The sequence below is a fragment of the Capricornis sumatraensis genome, chromosome 23 (assembly GCF_032405125.1).
Source record: "Capricornis sumatraensis isolate serow.1 chromosome 23, serow.2, whole genome shotgun sequence".
Lineage (NCBI taxonomy): Eukaryota > Metazoa > Chordata > Mammalia > Artiodactyla > Bovidae > Capricornis > Capricornis sumatraensis.
Window position 1 is genome coordinate 30,893,786 of NC_091091.1, and position 19,559 is coordinate 30,913,344.

At 48.4% G+C, this 19,559-nt stretch overlaps 1 protein-coding gene across 2 annotated transcripts in view; it reads left to right on the forward strand.

Moving 5' to 3' along the window:
- Positions 1-10,767: 10,767 nt before the first annotated feature.
- The window catches only part of MXI1 (MAX interactor 1, dimerization protein), a 92,846-nt gene continuing 84,054 nt past the window's right edge, over positions 10,768-19,559 (forward strand). Inside the window, exon 1 of one of the 2 annotated variants that reach the window (XM_068961352.1) lies at positions 10,768-11,029. In XM_068961352.1, coding sequence (XP_068817453.1) covers positions 10,768-11,029 — 262 coding nt within the window. The remainder of the gene's footprint in view (positions 11,030-19,559) is intronic. The other variant, XM_068961354.1, reaches the window with a different exon arrangement.

The window sequence follows — 19,559 nt, forward strand, 5'->3', positions numbered from 1 at the left end:
GTAAAAAAGTAACACAACCGCTCCTCAGGATCCACACTCATAAAATGATCTTCATCAGAGATGAGAGTCTACTGTTTCTCTAGCTCTGAGCCAAGAAAACCTGGGGAAACCAAAGAAGATTTTTCTGTTGCAACTCGGTGTATTTATAGGTACATCCTGTATTGAACACACATGGACAAAATGCTGTCTGTCACAACCAGATTCTTTTATTTCACTATTATTTCAGTTATTTAGGGGTTGGAGAAAGATGGTGGGTGGGGGATGGCTAATAGAGACAGATGGCCAGTGCAATTATCACTTGAAAACCAGGTTTGTCTTTTAAAAATGACAGCAGCAGTGGACTCTCAGTGGCAGGTGAAATTTGAAAAAGGATTAGTAAGGGATTACCTAAGAGAAAAAGGACAGGTGTATCTAGGGTGTTCCAGTTGGAGGGGGCACTGTAGCTTTTGAATGACACCCTTAAAATCACCCCTTCGCACTTCAGTTCCGTTTGTACCTGTGGACTTTGGCAATGCCAGTGGTGGTGAGTCTGGACTCATCTTTAAGAAGGATAAAAGACAGAATAAATACTGAAGTTTTCCTCCATAAAGTGAAGGGAAAATATAAAGAAGAGTATCTATTGGACTTTTTAGCAGAGTATGTATGTACCTAAAGGAAAGGCAGGAAGCCCACAATTCAGAGCTCTCTGTCCTGCTTGAACCCTGAATCTCTACTTCAGAAGCCTGGGAACAGGTGAAAAAGAATCTTAGCTCTCTGAGGAGAGTGGCTAGGAACTCAGGGCCAGAATTTCTACAAGCAAGCTGATCACAGGGCACTATGGCTAGATGTGACTGTCTGACCTATATCTATTTGATAGATGAAGAAACTTAGAAGTGCAATGACCTGCCCAAGATCATGATTGGTCAGTGACAAAGTCATAAGTGGAATTCAGGGAGTCAGGTCCTTTTTGTGCAATCCGCCTTTCTCTTTGGCATCAGCAATCCTATCTTACAAGGTTGGTTAAAGGCTCAAAGCCAGAAGGCTGAGAACAAGAGGGTCTGAGCTTGTATGCTGGACTCCTTGGGGAGCTCTAGGTCAGACAGGACTGTAGCCCCACCTGTATGATTTTTGCTGCCAAGCTTTGGGAGAGGAAGATCTACAGGGCCACCTGGGAAAGGTAGAAGTGATGAAACAACAGCTATGTCATAGCTCAGATGGTAAAGAATCTGTCTCCAATGCAGGAGACCAGGGTTCGATCCCTGAGTCAGGAAGATCCCCTGGAGGCGGAAATGGCAAACCATGCCAGTATTCTTGCCTGGAGAATCCCATGGACAGAGGAGCCTGGCAGGCTACAGTCCATGGGGTCGTAAAAGTTGGACATAGCTTAGCGACTAAACCACCACTTATTGGATGCTTCTCCATACTAGGCATTGGGCACTTTACAGGCATTATCTCATCTGAGCCTCACAATGAACTTGTGAGGTAAGTATAATTGTCACTTCCATCTGCAGATGAAAAACTGAGATTCAGAGAGGTTATGTAACTTGCCCAAACATATATATGAGAAAATGACAGAAACAGAATTCGAACCCATCTCTACTTAGCATTAAACCCCAAGCTTTTAACCCGTGTGCTGTGTCACTTCTCAAAGGCAGATTATACTCTGAGTTCCTCAAGACATAGTTGAAATTTGGGTGCCTGCTTAATTCAGATACACACAGGAAATAAAATTTGATGCCTGCTAGCTCTGCTGTATCAGGGTGGAGGTGGTAGGGGGAAGACTGGTGCCTTTGGAGGGCAGCAAGCTCCTTGGAAATGGTGCTGGGCCCCCTGGTGTGGCTCTGGAGACGTGATGCTGGCTGCACAACCCAGTGCTTGGCAGCTGGAATGTGGCCTGGAAGCAGACCCTGGTGTAAGTGAAGTTTGTCACATGTCTCTACCACTTTCTGCTCATGGGTTACACACCCTAAGCCAAACCCCACTCCTCTTCCTTTGCCTTCCAGCATATTAGGTCCCTTCTATCAGTGATTCTCAAGCCCAGTTGCACAGAAGAATCACCTAGGAAATTTTTTAAATTATTGGTATCTGAACCCCATTTCCAGAGACCTAATTTGGTTGACTAGGTTAAGCTCTCCAGTTAGTTGCTGGATAAAACACAAGACACTCAGTTAAAGTTGAATTTCAGATGAACAACAAATAGCATAAGCATGTCCCCCAAACTGGAGCTTCCCAGGCAGCACTAGTGGTAAAGAACCCATCTGCCAATGCAGGAGATATAAGAGATGCGGGTTCCATCAGGAAGATCCCCTGGAGAAGGGCATGGCAACCTACACCAGTATTCTTGCCTGGAGAATCCCATGGACAGAGGAGCCTGGTGGTCTACAGTCCATAGGGTCGCAAAGAGTTAGACACAACCAATTGACTTAGCGCGCACGCGCGCGCACATACACACACACACACACACACACACTCGTTTCCCAAATTGCTTGGGTCATACTTATACTAATATCATTTGCTGTTTATCTGAAATTCAAATTAAAATGTGCATACCTGTGTTTTCATTGCATAAATCTGGCAATCCTATCTCCAGGTCATTCTAAGGCACAAGCCCAGGCTGAGAACCTCTTCCCTGCGTGACCAACAATCCTTCTAGTGCACTTGTTTATTGCACTCAGCTTTGCAACCTCTGGGGTGGGTGGCCAATATATATGTTTTCTTAGGACCTTCTGTGGCATGGTGTCTGTCCTCTAGCCCGGCAGTGAGGCTAATTGTGGAAAAGGGTGGACAGATCACGAGAAGTTAGCTTGGCCACCAATGGAAGATTGACAGTGTCTGATAAATAACACTAAAGTTGCTGTCTGCACCTGATTTGATCCAGAACAACGTTCCTAGTAATTGAACAGCGTGTGTGTGGTTTTTTGGGGAAAGGGCATGCCATAGGGAACGTGGGATCTTAACTCCCGAATGAGGGATGGAACCCGTGCCCCCTGCATTGGAAGTGGAGTCTTAGCCCCTGGGACTTCGGAGAAGTCCCCGAACAAGGTGTATTGCGCAGTTGTTTTATGAGTGATTGTTGCTCAGTCATGTCCGACTCTGCGATTCCATGGACTGTAATGTGCCAGGCTCCTTGGTCCACGGAATTCTATTTTATTATTTTATGCAAGGCACTTACTAGGCACTACAGGGGAGGCCGTGGAAGCTGAGGAAGAACTCACAACCTAGGAAGCGAGAATCCAGGTTTCCTTTCCTGGATAAATGTTCAGTCTATAATCTAACAAGGATTTGCCACAAGCTCCCTTGTTATGTACATAAACCCAGCTAGTGAGACTGCATAAACTTATACCTAACCCACGTGTCTGGACAGAACTGGATAAAAGTAAGTGGGTTATAAACAGGAAGAAGAAACATCCTGCTGTGTTCGTCGGCTGGAGACCAGGGAGCACCCCAGCCCTGGCACTCGCTCGCTGTGCCATCTGAGACAAAGCACTTGTTTTTTCTCAGTCTCGATTTCCTCATCTGTAAAATGGGAGTGATGACAATAGCTTTTGGAGTTGTTTTGAGGATGAAATAAAACAAAAATTAAAATAAAATCATGCATGGAGAACAGGGCTTGAAGCATTCCGTGAATACTAGCTGTTATACTTACAGTGTCTCTAACAAAATATGGGACCACATTACATGTATGTACAGTACACTTAAAAGCACTCACATCCAAAGTATGAAAAACTAACAGGATGAGAAGATATGCCCTTAACACTGAGTCAGACTAAGATCTGACAGAGTCCAGTTCTCCCAGGCCTATGACAAGTGAACCAGGAAGTGGAGAAAACTGTCCAAATTCTAGCCTCTGTATTTAGGATTTTCTACTCAATTTTACACTAACAATGACGCAATTAAGAAGCAAAAGTCTAGGGCAGATTCTTGTGACTATATGCCAACATGTTATTCTCATGTGCCTGCCTGTCTGGGATGGGTGTTTTTAGGGTGTAGTTATATGGAAATAGCCTCTGATTACGTTTATGACTTTTCCAGGTAACTTGTAATTTTAGACAGCTGTTTTGACGTGACTCTTTGGCAGGCTACACATGCCTGTGAGAGTTTTTAGGACTCTATGAATTAGAATAACACAAAATTTTTTAAAATTTAAGTATTCGGATACATAATGTAGTGTGCCTTACTACGTGGAACTACACAAAAGGTCAGTGTATGCAAACAAAAGTTAATTTCCCACGTAAGCAAAAGAGAAAGGGTTTCCAGTGAAGGCAAACTCTTCGTAGTCTCTCAAGATATTTCTATGGTGCATAACAGAATGTAACAGCCCTGCTGTATGAATCTCTGTTACTCTGGCTCCAGCTTGGAGTTTGCCTTTCATTTTCTGAAAAGCACGAGAGTAAAGGGTTTTGTGTGCTCGTATGTACCTATATGTATACCTGCATGCACACCCACCGGTCCTACGTCCTGTGTATACCTGGATAAGAAATAAGCCCTGTGAGGGTGGGAGTTTGGACCCTTTGCTCACTGCTGTGTCCTGACACCTTGGAGAAGACTGACATGTGGGAGACTATGTCTTCTGATGGAATGAAGTCATCTGTATGTCTAGTACATGCTCACATGTCTGTTATCCCTGATAAATACACACACTTCAGTGCCCATCAGCCTTTTCACCCAAGAGAATTGAGCTCTTGGTTAGGAAGAGGAGAGTGCAAACTGCAGGCCTCAGGCAGGAGAGATGAAAAAAGAAGGGAGAGAAAGAAAAGGTTTCAGAGGTAAGAAGAGCATGGGTGGTGGACAGGCATCCAGGCAAAAGGTCAGAAACTAGAAGCAGCACCATTCCAGGCTGCTTCCTCCCTGGAGATTTTGTGTAGCCCCCAGTGTGGGGGCTGCTTCCCAGATTGCTGAGTCCAGCAGTTCACAGACAGGGCTCCTGTTCCCCCAGACCTCTTTGAAGACAGGAATAGGTCTCTTCCAAGTGTTTCTTGTTTGTTTTCCAAAAAAAGAGAATCAAAGGGAGGAAAGTTTTTCCCAGACCTGAGATTGCCAGTTTCTTTACTTCTGGCTAGAATTTTACCAGCTCAGTGTGGTCGTCTGGTTCTCTCAAGTTGATCCCAAACCCCGATGGACAGTATCATCCCTGTCTGTGATTACTGAACATGGAGGAGATGAATTGAGGATGCTTTTCAGACTGGGGGAGAGAGGCAGGCTGAGTGCCAATGGCACTCTCCCATTGTAGGGGGGACCCCTGACCCTGCAGATGGTGAGATTATTTCTCCAAAATGACAGAGCCATGCAATGGCCCCAAATTCTCACATCTTTTTGCCGTTGTTTCTGTTTTCCTGAAAATCTTCCAGGACTCTCTTAGCCCATTAATATCCTGACATGTGCACAATACTTCACAGTTTCCAAAGTTCTTTTATAGATACCCCTTCAGCAAGGCAAAGATTGTTCTTCCCACTTTGCAGATGAGAATACTGAGGCTTTGAGTGACTTATACAACCAACCAGATCATCATTAGAGGAAGCCCCTTTGCCACCTGCGTACTGCTTTCCCCTTCCATCTCCTAAAGCCTAACATTTCACCATTAGAGCTGTATTCCTTTAGGTTAAGGCACTGGCCATCTTTTAATTCCAAATGTCTCTGGAAATGATCATATTTGAGCTAGTGTCAGTCACTGGTGCCTTAAAGTACCTGAATTTGGAATCTTTGTTGAATTCATTTAAAAAAATATGGAGACATTAAAGAAAATAGATTGCTGTAGGAATGCCCCCACCCCCAGGATACACAAGAGGATAAGAAGGTGTGACGAAAGTAAGCTCTGTATGATTCTCACTTTGGTCGCAGGGCACTGACTTCATTGCCTGGTGATTCTGGAAGATTCTCCTCTAGAGGCAATTTATTGTTTTGGAGACTCATCTTGTCCCCCAATATGTACAACAGTAAGAATGGGGAAAGGGTGGCTGGGCCACTGCACTTTTGGGGAAGGGAATTTCCACCATCTGGCTCAATGGGTTTCTGGCTACTCTACAGAGGCAGCATTTTGATATTTAAACTTTAATGTGAATGACTCAGGAATAGTTTTGCAGTGTTCAATGCCTCTTCTTACCACGCTGGAGCAAGGAAGCAAGGAAAGGCCAGCACCAAGGTTCAGCCAGGCAAGGAAAGGTCATTTATCTCTTTGACCTTCATGGCCTAAGCCTCTCTTCTGGGCCATACTTGTGCCATACTAGGTGCTAGGGGCTGGGGATGGTTGGGGAGCAAGTCATGCTCCCTGCCCATGATGAGCTCATAGTCTAGCAAACCCTTTAAGAACTGGGCATTGCATGGGAGAAGCCCAGGAGCTGCCTGAGACGGGAAGGGCCTGCCAACCTCAGAGGTCCAAGAGAAGGGAGGGCAGAGTCCAGAAGAGCAGAGATAATGCCCAGGAGTAGATGACATCCGGGTGAGCTCCAATGTAGGGTGGAGGCTCTTTATCCTCTGCCCATGTCTACACCCACTGGTGAGTGTGTGGGTGGGGGTGGGGGCATGGGGAGTGGTTGAAGGAGGCCTAGTCAGCACTTCTAAGCCTGTGCGGGAGCCAGTGGGAGGGGCAGAGTCCCACAGTCCTAGTTCCTGCTATTCTGCCTGTGCCCAACAGTTCCCAACCTTCCCCCACCCCGACCCCCAACCGCCACTCCGCAACTCCTGGGCTTCCCTTGAAGCACTTCTAATAGATAAAGACAAGATAAAGGCTCCCAAGGAGAGAGGGAGTCCTGAGCCAGCTCATCAGATCATTGCCGACAATCCCTTTCAAAGGGAAAGGTGCCCAGGAAAAGCTTGGCTAGGGAAGCTCTGAGGATTAGGACTCAAGAGACAACACAGGGGACAGATCTCTTGATGGTATTTACCAAGCCTGAGTGCAAAGACCACAGGTCAAAGAGCAGAGAAGAACCTGACTGGTTGTGCTAACAAGGTCCAAGGAAAAGCTAGATGTTGGAGGGTAGCTTCAGGCAGAAAGGGCTAGTGAGGGGAGCACAGGTGAGAAGGAAGGGCAGGCTTAAGGAGCCCAGGAGAACCAAAGTGGTCCAGGCTGGGGAAGGGCATCCCATCCAAATGCAGGATGGGGAGGTCTGGGGGAAGCTCTCATATCACAGCCTCAGTACTTAACTAGCCTCTGTGTACCTGAAGACATAATTACAGGCAAAACAACTCCTTTGATGTAAGAGTGTAGTATAGTCTGGGGGGGAAGAAGGACAAATAAAGAATGATTTTGCTTTAATATGCAAATTAGGTTGTTGGAAAAATATTGCCAAATAGGCCAAGCAAAGAAACAGAAGGTTGAGAAAATATGACCCAGACTGAGTGGGCACCCAAGACATTTAGGGTCCTTGGGAACATCATGGCTGGCCTGACTGGGCACCGCAAAAATTCACTGCTTTTCTTTAACATAGTTCACATGTTCCTACAGGCTGATTGCCTTCTCATTCCCTCCCTGTTCTCTGCAGATATTCTCAGCAAGTTTCCAAAGAGGCCTGTTTATTTATGGATCAAGGCTCCAGAGAGGGACCTCCCTGGTGGTCCAGTGGTTAAGAATCTGCCTTCCAATGCAGAGGATGCAAGTTCGATCCCTGGTTGGGGAGCTAAGATCCCATATGCCATGGGGCAACTAAGCGCATGCGCTGCAACTAGAGAGGAGCCTGCGTGCCACAGCTACTGAGCCTGCACACTCTGGACCCCGTGCGCCACAATTAGGCCAGTGCTCTGCAATGAAGACTCGGCGCAGACGAAAACAAAAAGGCCCAAGAGAAAGAAAAAGGGTATGAACAGCTCCTCCTAGGAAGCAAAGGTAGTCAGGAATAGCACTGAGCTTGTGAGCCAGCTCAGTCTGCCCTGTGATATAACTTCTGAAACACCCCTTTTTACGTTTGGAGCCAACTTTCTTAGAGAAATCTATTGATTGGGGAATGGTTAGGGAGGAGGGATGCTCACATGATTTAACACTTGATGGGCTCTGAAAAAAATAAGGAAGAGCCTTTGAGCTTTAGCACATTCATCGTTCCAAAGACACATTACCAAAATGAATGTATGCAACTCTACTGTATGTGAGACTCTGGGGCACAATAGCCTAGATTCTGTGAAACAAAAAGGCATTTCTCCTGCCTCCACTGTGTCTCTTGTGGTGCCATTGTCTGACGCTAAGAACTCACATAATAACAAAAAACAATGCCCCTATGATGGGAGGGAAGACTTGATTTGGCACCAGCAGTGGTGTTTTCCATGGGAATGATGGTGGGGGCTGTGGCTGACTGTGGGAATAGTGCAAATCAGCACTTTTTTGTAGATTTTCTTCAAGCCATTGTTTATTTTGGCTTTGGTCAGATCCGTGGCCCAGCTTGAAGATTCCCACTGGGCTTTCTGAAGCTCACAGACCTATGAGAGATGAAACAGGGATAAATAAATAATGACAAAACACTCTACCCCTGCCCTGGCACTCATGTGTGGGGTGTGCCTATCTTGCTGGGTGTGTATACATGCAGATTGCAGTACAGTATATGTACACATTTGGCCCACACCTCCAAGAGGGAATCAGAAACCAAGGTTTTCTCTGGGCTTAGAAAGTTCTTTGTCTCACTTTCACCAGGGGCAAGGGAGATCAATTTTTGCAAAATGGCATTGGATAAAACTTGTTTATACTTCCTAAAGTCCTTAGATGTTTATAGATTTTAAAATATGAGTAACTCAGATTGTGGTTCCAACAGAACAAAAAGTAAATAGCTGTTGTGAAGATGGAAAAAAAGTGAAGTGAAACTGTTAGTTGCTCAGTCACGTCCAACTCTTCGTGACCCCATGGACTGTAGCCTGCCAGGCTCCTCTGTCCATGGAATTCTCCAGCCAAGAATACTGGAATGAGTTTCCGTTTCCTTCTCCAGGGAATCTTCCCAACCCAGGGATCGAACCCAGGTCTCCTGCACTGCAGGCAGATTCCTTACCAGGGAATGAGCCACCAGTGAAGGTGAACTTTTATCTCACACCTTTTAGGAGCTTCTTCTTTACCCTAGCTAAAGGATGCAGAGATCAATCAAGATGGAAAATGAGCAGGGAATATGTGTAGTATGATTATATTATGGTCCAAAATGTGAATATATCGGCTTTAAAATGCCAAATACTGATTCAGCAGCAGGTTATTGAAGTCTAAAAATACACAAGACTTCAATGAGGGTGCATGAATTTATTTTACATACATATATAGTGTTTTTTACAAAGAAACACACTTTCTCTCCTTTTTTCCAAAAGTTTCCGTTTCCAGGAAAAGTCTTCCTAACAAGTGTGTGTGAAGCTGTCTCTAAGCAGAGTGGCTGGGTTGCACAACTCCAGGGGGCAGCATTCACTGTGTCTTCTGTATAAATGGTTTCCCTGGAGGAAACCTCCAGGAGACCTTGCAAGGCAATAATATTTAGATAGGCTTATTGCACAGATGTTTTTCAACAAAGTGCAGAAGAGTCTTGTTTCCTATAACTTATTTCTCCTTTTAGCTGCCAAGTAGGGGACTCAGGTTCTTATCTGGGTCTGTATTGGAAGAAAAAGATCATACTATGAGCGTGCTGACTGCAGATATAATTTAATCAACTCATGAATCTTATCAGAGGTTTCATGGATGGGGAAACAGGCTGAGAGAGGTTAGGGGACTTGCCCAGGCACACTCACAGTCCAGTCTGTGTGCAGCAGAGCTGGGGCTTGAATGCCTCTCTATGGCATTCCCCAAGGGCCCTGACTGCCACCACACTTCCCAGGCCTGGAAAGCATCCATGGTTCCTGCAGACCCTGAATGGTCTGCACTGCCAATGGAACAGTGTCACCTAGGGTAGGGGTCTTCAGAACCAAAAGGTGGAATTCAGCCACGGTAGGGGTGGGAAGTTCCTGGGCTGCCATGTCCGCCTTTCTGCCAAATAAAATAAAAGAGAGCCAGGTGTGGAGGCTCCCTACTGTGAGCTTTGCACAGCTGGACTAAGGCTGGGAAGAGGAGTGTGGGGAGAGACGCTTCCATCTCCTCCCCCTTCCTGGAAAATAACTCTGCATTTGAAGGGAGAAAGAAAGAGTGAGTAAATTTGTAACTGGGATTTGGTGGCCTGGGGATTTCATTTGGCCCTGTGAAGGCAGATGCCTGTGCCTCTGTGTGTGTGCGTGTGCGTGTACGTGTGTGTGTGTAGGAGTGTGTCTATTGAGGGGAGAGAACTTGAGGTAACGTGTATGATTTTTTTGGACTGGACTTTTATTTTTTAAGTCATAGCAGCTACCGTTGGAATATAGTATGTGGTGCCAGGCATTGGTATTATTTTCACGTGAAGTAAAAGAACAACAGTTTAATAGTTTGTTTTTCTGTGGGTACGCTCAGAGCCCTCGAGTATTTTTTCCATTTGGGTTTAAATACTACGCTCTACAATGTGATAAGATTGGGGAGAGGCGGGGTAGCATGCCAGGACTGGCAGGGGGCGGTCCCTGCCTCGCTTGTCTCCGCCTTTCATTTTGACCAGTCCGATGGCGACAGGCTCGCACTAGGACCCAGGCGCCAGAGCGCCTCCGTCTGTCCTGTAGGTTCATTCAATCTCCCATACACACAGACCCACAGCAAGACCGACACACACTCACACACACTCAAACACACAACAGCACGCAGCGAGGCTCGGGAAGTCAGGTCGCCTTCTCGCCTCGGCGCCTTCTTCGCTCCAGCCAGCCGGCTTTCCCCCGGGGCCCGGAGCTTGGCCGGGCCGCGCAGCCCCGAAAGAGGACGAGCTCGGCGGACCCCGCGGTCCCTCCATGGGCAAACGCGGGCGGCCGCGCAAGGAGGCGCGCTGCGAGGGCGCGGGGCTGGCCCCCGCCGCGCCCCCGGCCGTGACCGCGCCCCAGCCCCCGGCCCAGCCGGAGGAGCCCGCGGGGGCCAAGCTCAGGTGCCCCTTCTCGGACATATTCAACACCAGCGAGAACTCGATGGAGAAGCACATCAACACTTTTCTGCAGAACGTGCAGATTCTGCTCGAGGCCGCCAGCTACCTGGAGCAGATCGAGAAAGAAAACAAAAGTAAGTTTGGGGGCCCTGTCTCCTCTTCGGCCCCGGGCTCTTTCTTCCTTGCCCACTTGGGCGACCCCTGACGCCTGCTTAGCCCCCCTCTCCCCAACACACTCACATCTAGCCCTCGGCAGTAAAGCCGATGACACCGGAGAAAGGACACGCACGCACAAAGCTGCTAAAGATGTAACAAAGACGAGCAGGGGGTAGGCGGGGGGGTGGGGGGTGCTGTCGGTGCGTCAGTCTGTCCGTCTCCGGGAGGGTGGGAGAACCGCTGGGCCGAGGAGCGGGGGAGTGTTGTTTGCTGACAACTGAGCCGAGAGCTCATCTCTTCGAGGTCGCGTTTCTTACTTTTTTTTTTTTTTTTTCCTCTCTCTCCTTTTTTTTTTTTCCCCCGGAGCCTTCTCGGGCAGACAAGTGTTGTTTTTCCGTCGCTCGTTCCTGGGTGGGGTGGGGATTACAAGACGAAAGTTGGAAACTGTAGGCAGAGCTCGGCGGTTCCAGAAAGAAAACACATAGACACACGACAACGATAACAACAAGCGAACAGCCCTCCACAGCGTGGGCTCCGGCTGGCTCGGCTCTGCTTCTTCCTCCTGTCTACTTTGCCTTTTCCTCTCTTCTCGCTGCAAGGCTGGGCTCAGGCCATCTCGTCCACGGAGACAGTGCCCCTGCGCCTCTGCTGCCCTAGGTGCCCCTGCCCCCGACTTCCCCCCCCTCCCCAAAGAAACAGGCCGGCAAAACCAAGCACCGCCAGCAGCTCGCCCGGGACCCGCGGTGCTGCGCCCGGGAAACTTGGCGAGGGGGACTCAGCGAGAAGGAAACTTTGGGATCTCGCAGGAAACAATAGTTGTGGAAGAAGGTGTGGGCTGTTATGTGCTGTTTCTTTATTTTCCGGGATACGGCTCCCGAGTGAGCGCGCTGGGCGAGGAAGGCAGATGCCTTCCTGGTGGCTTTCTACTGCTCCCCCAACCCCCACCCGATTCAGGTGGAGAGAGATGGTTGAGGGCGCGGGGGGGGGGGGGGCTGGGAGCCCCACCCCGGCCTGGCCTCCTTTTTTGTATTTGTTTGTTTCATTTTTGCCTGAGTCCCCCAATCCTCCCCACGCCGTCGCCTCAGCGCCCTAACGGGGGCACGCGAGTGCGGCGTCTCCAGCACGGTTCTCACAAATAATAGCTGCTAGGAGGAAGGGGCCGAGGCGGACAGGCCACAGACTAGAGAAAAGCTAGCTGTTTAATCTGTCCGAGCAAGTAGGAAGATCAATGAGATGAGAGAAAAAAAGGGGGGGGGGTGGGTGCTGAGAGAAAGAAAGGGAGAAAAATGGTCCGACTGCAACGTGTCAAGTCTTGCAACCTACCCCCCCCAAACACAACAACAACCCTCAAACACAAAAACACCCTAGCTGACCGACACCCCAGGCCTTCGGGGTTAAAGTAACCGCGTGATGGCAGCGAAATCGTGCAGTAGCTTAAGGCAAAAACAAGGATTTGTGTTGGGAGGTTGGTGGTGCGTTCTTTTCTTTTCTTCTGTCCCTGTTTTCTCGGGGTGCCTGGGTTACGAGAAAGGCGCATCGCCGGCGGTTGCAGCTGAATCAGTTTGCGATTATTCCGGGTGTGGGGTGGGGGGCAGTATGCCTTCGCCTGTAGGGTCAGAGCTGGTGGGGAGGTGGGTGAAGACATGGTTTTGTTTGGTGTGTTTGCTTTTGTTGGAGGGGGAGGGGCGTGATTTCTTACTCTAACCACCCTCCCCCCCGCCCGGGTCCCCCATTCCCCCGAGTCTGTCCCGTGGCGCCGGCTTTGGCGGGGGGGTGCACCCAAAAAGGGCACCTTGGCAGTGAGTGGCAAACCTGGTTTGCCCCCGCCCGGTCCCCTCTACAGAGGGGTGTACGAGAAGCTGCTGGAGCTTCCTCCGCGTCCCGCGCCCCCCGCCCCTCGCACTCGCAGACAATCGGAGACCTCTGTTCCCCACCTCGCCGCCCCCACCCTCGCTCCCCGACCGCCTCGGCCGCCGCCACCTCCTTGTTTACCCGGTGCCGGGGCTCCGGCGTGGCCACCAGTCACGTAAGCAAAGGGCCGGGCGCGCTGGGCCGGACTGCCCCGCACGGGGCGGGCCAGAGGTAGTGGAGCCGGGCTCCGGGGACCGTGCAAGCCAAGGGCTTCCTCCCGGTCCCCTTACCGAGGCGTCCGCGCTGCCACCCCCCGAGAGGGGCTCGGGAACCTGGGCGCCCTCAACTTCGTGTGCATAATCAGCCCCTCGGCCCGGTTGCCCTCCTCCTCCGGCCGGCTCCCCACTGGAGTATTTTTAGCTCTCTTGCCTCTTTTCGCAGCCGCTGTTTGGCTCAGCATGACGTGATGCCAGCGGCCCCCAGATTTCCCCGAGAGTGGGGACCCTGTTCTAGGCCCTAGCCCCCTCCCCACGAGCTCACGCAGGCGAGGGGGACCTGCAGCAAACTATGGGGCGACCGTCCACAGGGCCTTCTATTATCTCCTTTGCAAACTGGAGCGGCCCGCGGGGGCCACTTTATTTTCCCCACTCTCGCCTCCGCTCCGGCCCGGGTCTAGGTCTCCCCGTACGGAAAACAACGGGCCCTACATCTGCCTCATTTAATCGGGGGTGCTTCTTCGCGCTGGCGGCGCTCGCGGTTGTTTTCTGCTCGATGCACACAATGCCCGCGCGTCACGGCGGTCCGCGTGTGCACAGCAATAACGCGAGTGTGGGGGCGGGTCGTGCGTGCGCCGGGCTCGGGCACTGAGGGTTCCTCCGCGCGCGCGGGGCTTGTTTTGCTTCAGAGCCCCGAAACGCTTACATCATTCAGTCGTTAGGGGAGGGAGGGGAATCTAGGCGTTCCGATAGGATTCCAACATTTCTCAGGTCCCTCCCTGGTTTTTGGAAGGAAGCAAGGACCCTAGCTGTTTATTTTTATGATGGTGGCGGGACTCAAGGTTTGTTTGTTGGGTTTGTTTCTGGTTTTAGGTCACTACTGCAAACGACAATACTGGCCGGCTCAGGTGCACAACCTCCTCGCTTTCATTTCAGACAGTTCTTCTGTAATCACTTGATCTCAGTTTCTCCGCCTCCACCACTTCCCCCTCCCAGCGAGAGACACATGGTTTCCACATGGAGACAAACTTCTTTCCTCTGACTGGACTTGACCTAGCAGCATCTCTCAGCCAATCAGCAGCCTCAGCTTCCCCTGACGTCATGCGTTGCTGAGGCCAGAGACTGGGGGGTGGAGCCTGGAGGCAAGCCAGAAAATCTCTGGGAGCTGTAGTGTGGCCAGCTGGTTCAATCCCTCCTTAAAGGGACGCTCTTCACCCCGAGAAGGGTATTGAACCTCAGTTCTCCATTTCGGGTTCTGTGAGACATTCTCGAAATGCACCGATAGGCCCTGGTCACGAGTTCACACGTTCCGCTTTTACTGTGTGCAAAAAAGTACTTACTTGGCAGGAGCTTGCCTTATTTTCCATTGTCACCAGAACTGCTTTTCATTGCCTCGTTGAGGTTTCCGTACTAGGAGAGCTCACCAAGTGTGTCCACAGTGGTGAGTTATTCTCAGTATATATGATGAGTTTTCTTGGGGTGTTCAAATTGAGTCACTCAGCACTGACTGCTCTGTGCGAGGCAAGGATTCCGTAGAAGATGCAAGTACATTCTCCCAAACTTCCAACTTCCTCCCTAAGAACCTCAAATTAAAAGCCTCCAGAAATATTAATTATGGATACTGTGACCCTGTTATCACAAATTCAGAAATTATATGTAAATAACCTGACATAGGGTCCAGTGAAGGGGTAGCAATTTAGGACTGACCAGTTGAAAAAAAATTTACTTCCTGTTTTGGAAAAGGTGGAAAACGAAAGAGAAAAAGAAATTAATTCACAAAGGGGTGTTCTGTGCAAAGAAGTTGTTGAGCAGGCAAGCGGAATCTACAGGACACAAGAGGGCTTCCCAGTGTCTAGGGAAGGTGGCTTGGGGGCAATGCTTAAGATAGAAAAGAATGATTAAATGGGAGTAGAAGCCTTGGGTGGCTCTCTGGAGTGCATTACCTGGGTTGGAAGGTGAGGTGCTTTCCTAGGGGCATGGACAGGCCAAAGAACAGCCTCTGCCTGCTGACAGAGTAAGCTGTGGCTGTATGGTGTCATTTGGCCCCACCCTGCCTTCCCAACTTAATCTCCTCTACTCCCGTCCAGCAGGTCCACCAGCAAGCAGCCTTTACAGTCATCCCTCTGTGCTTGACTCAGACTTTTTCCTCTGTCTAGCATGCCCTCATTCTCTTACTCTCCTGGGATTATCTGTCTCTAACCTAGCTTCAAAGCCGAGGTCAGATCCCACCTCTTCCAGGAAGCCTCCCCTGGATATTTCTCAAGTCAGGGAATGAATGAGAGAATGAAAGCTTTACAGTCACCCAGAGCAGGGCCCAAGTTACTGCTTCACTGCTTACTGGCTGTGTGGCCTTGGGCACAAGTTGCCTAACCTGAGGTTTCATTTCTTTTTTTGTCAAATGAGGATAACCATAGCATCAGCCTCCTGCCACTGCTGAACAACTAACTGAGGCACTTCATTTAAAGTACCTGGAATATAGTAGGTGCTCAATATGTAGTCACTTCTCTGAGCTTTGATAATCAGCAATGCTCTACTTGCTTGCTGTACATTAGCTTTATCCTCACAGGGAGATGATTAGCATCTTAAGGGAAAAGATCACTCAACAGTATTTCAGTATATGTCACCACTGCATAACACTGGACATACACAAGACAATTAATATACATCCCTTGATTGCTTGGATTGTCATTTACTGGCTATGACACAGTGATCAGTTTTGAAGGCAGAAAGGACACATGATAGACTTTCTGAAGACTTGGGAGTTGGAAATAACTGATCTCTTCCAAGGAGGGAAGATGTCTCCCATAATCAATGCAGACTGCTCCTGGCTTTAAAGATCAGGGCCTATACAGAGACGGTAGGTCAGGCCCGGAGAGCTGAAACTGCATCAGCTGTGACCCTGCAGATGGATCAGTTATTTGTTGATAGAGCAAATTATGCTAAAAGTGAGGGCTTTGATAGCAACTAGTGTTTATGTAGATCACATTTCTGCATGGCAAGCATCTTACGATTCATTCATTCATTCATTCCCCAAATTATGTATTGAGCATTTACGATGTGCAATTGCTTTTTTCCCCCCTGAAAACTCTGTAAGTTGATTTATGATGGGAGTGGAGTGAGGTATTTGTTTTTGGTGAAGTTGTATAAAGAGCATTCTTAACTTAGCTTCTGTTTCCTCTATATTCTAAATTATGCTCCCCAGATTCAACTCTTCTTGATCTCTGCCCATTGCTAAATGCCAGAAGTGGACTTTTGGGGATACTGTTGTAGCTTTCAGAGTCCCAGAGCTCCCAGGGACTGGGTACCCTGTGGAGGGGACCCAGGAAAAGCATCTGGACCTTATGAAGTTAGAGAAGCTGAATTGAGTCATTCATGGTTTGGTGGGGGAAAAGAAGCTGTATCAGATCCAAGACAGAACAAGAGCTGCTCACCTACCTGCCCTCTTTGACCAAAACACTCTCCTATTTGGCACACTTAGAAATGGAGATTTTCATCTGAGAATGGCTGGCAAAATCTGGAGATAGAACTGAAGGAAGTGAAGAGGGTGTCAGCATTGCAGCCGCAGCAACTAATCACACTGCGTGATACCAACACTGGCAACCATTTACTGAGCACTGACTATACTTGGTAAAACATGGGGCTAAAGACGTGTTATCTCCTCCCAAACTTCACAACCACCACATAGCATGTGTACTTTAATTGCTCCCATTTTACAGAGAGGGTAACTGAGTAACTTGCCCAAAGATCACATAATAGTGGTGGAGTTGAGTTTTGAACCGAGGCCTCTGATTGGACTGAGCCTGCAGTTTTATATAACCATATATGCGTGTATGCATTTTCCAGTCAAGGAATGAAGTCCAGAGAGGTGAAATGACTGGCTTGAGGTCGCCCAACAACCGGAAGCAGAGCGGGTGTTTGTAACACCTTGTTGATTGTCTAAGGTCTTCCTACACACACCCTGCTTAGAAAAGGTTTAGAAACGAAGCTGGAGACAGAAGAGCCAACCAGAGAGGGTTTTGTTTTGTTTTTTTTTCTTTTTTGTCTTCGTTTTTCAGAGTTGTTCAACTCTCCTGGCCCTAACTCAAGTTTAGGCTCCTAGGAAACACCACCCCCTTCGCGCTGCTCTTCCAAGTCTGTCCTCTGGACATATTAGAGGACTTGGGGCTGTTGCTATGGTACTGGGGCCAACAGCAGGTTCATCAAAAGCTGAGTCTTTTGCCTTTTTAAAAAAAAGCCTGGCCCTGCAGAAACGAATTGGCCACAAAGATTTGCATCAGTCATTGTGGCTTGTTCTGTTTTAGATCCCCCTGCCTCCCCACCCCACCCCCTCTTCCCTACCACCACCACTTTCTATAAATACAGTTGGATAAATATTGATTTAAACTGGGTTTCTGGAGGAGAAGCACATGGTTGCACTGGGCTGGTCCTCACTTAGATACCACCAGTATGCCAGGCATGACACACCTAACCCCTGACGGCTCTGGCTTCCAGATGACCCCTTTTGGGAAGGTGAGTTATGGTTTCGTGACTTTTGAGTTAAAAAAGAGAGAGAGACAGAAAAAGAAGTATAAAAGGCAATAACCCAGCAAAAAATGGGAGTCTTCCTGCAGAATGAAGGAAGCCATTTTCAGCGGGCAGAAATGAGGGGAGGTTTATGGTAGCCTGGCCTTCTGAACCAGTAGTTCTCTTCCCTTTCCCATTCTTCCTTCCATTCCCTTTCAGTTGTGTTTTTGAAGGAGGCAAGGTGGTAAGACAGAACATCAATGCCAGAAAAAGCCCCAGAGGTCACAGAGCTTCCATCATCCTCACTATACAGATGTGGAAGCTGAGGCCCAGAAAAGGACAGTGGCTTGCCCAAGACGACACACCAGAGGCAGAACCAAGTCCTGCCTGATGTGAGAATGGGTCCCAGGCAGAGCCCCAAACTGGGCTTTTGTTTTACAGGTCAGGTGCTCATAAAGTCAGCAATTCTCAACCCTGGTTTACTGATCGCAGGGTGTGTCCGGTTATTGCAAAGGTCATTGCAACATTCTCAATAGTCTTTCAAAATGAAGATAATTTGAATTCACCATTTAGAAAAAATATTTTCTTATACATCTATGGTAGGAGTGGGTGGAACCCAAAGGTGATGACAGTGATTGGACGGCTCTCCAGCCTTAACTGAGGAGGAGGCATTCAGGTCTTCCCAGAGGGGCCTCCCTCTGGGGGTGGAGGGTGGAGTTCTGGCTCCACTGGCGAGAAAAAGCTTTGATTCCAACGGGAGCAACACCTGCTCTCTGACTGTTGTGCTAAACTAAAGGGAAGTCATTTTCTCTGATACTGTTGTCCCTGAGTGGCCTGGCTGGAGGTGTTAAAACTGTCAGCAGCTGACTTGATCTCTCTGGCCAAAACGAATGGGCATTTGCCACCACCCATCTGAGCTGGAGGTTCCTTCTTTGCTTCCTCATCTTGGCAGAATGCTCTGCTGGGCCCCTCGCTTGTGAAATATTTTGAAAGTTCAGGTGACCCTCATTTTGAGCAATACATCTCCAGGAAATATATGTAAATAGGATCTCTCTCTCTCTCTCTCTTTTTTAAATTTAGGTTAGTGACCCTCTCTTTTAAAAGGCCCGCATGGCAAATAATTTTATAAAATGTGAAATTATGGTGCATGCCCGGAATTCTCCCTAAATGTGTTCTGTGAGTCTGTTCATCCATCCATTCATCAAGCTGGTATTTAAGGTGTACACACTGCTTTATGTCAGGCTTTGTGCTAGGGCCCAGAGATACAGTCCCTGCCATCGTGGACTTAAACTCTATTCCAGTGCCAGATTTTAGAAGTTTCACTTGTCTTAAAGTAAACCTCAACGATGTGGATTGCATCTGACTTGGGCTTTGTGTCTTTGGTTCTAGCCATCATTACAGATAGAACAAAAATTTATACTGGGCTTCAAAAAAAAAGAGAATAGTCCCTCTCCTCCCTCCATGTACCCTGCCATCCCCCAGCCTGATGTTTAAAATCCTTTGCGTTTTGTGTTTATCCTTATAATTTTTACAGATCTGACTCTCCCCCATGCCCTTTTTTAAGCTGCCCAAGCCTAGGAAATCAAGTACTGGGTAAGCAACCTTTTAAAAAAAACAGCCCATTCTTAGTTCCTTACAGATTGGGGCACTCTGCACTTGGAGGATTGTCCATACCAATGTTTCTACCATGCCTGCTGTCCCATCGAACATGCCTTTGGCCTCATCTCTCTAATATCCAACTACAGTGTCTGCTGAGGAAATTTAAACAGCAAAATTAGAAAGATAAACACAGTGTCCTGAGGGAGAGAAAGATTGGGACGTTTAAAGCTAATAAAAGGGGATTTGGATTACCTGTTATTTGAGATATTTTACTCTGTATTTTTATTGCCATTAGCAAGTATACTTGAATAAAGATGATTTGGGACCGTTTTAATACCAC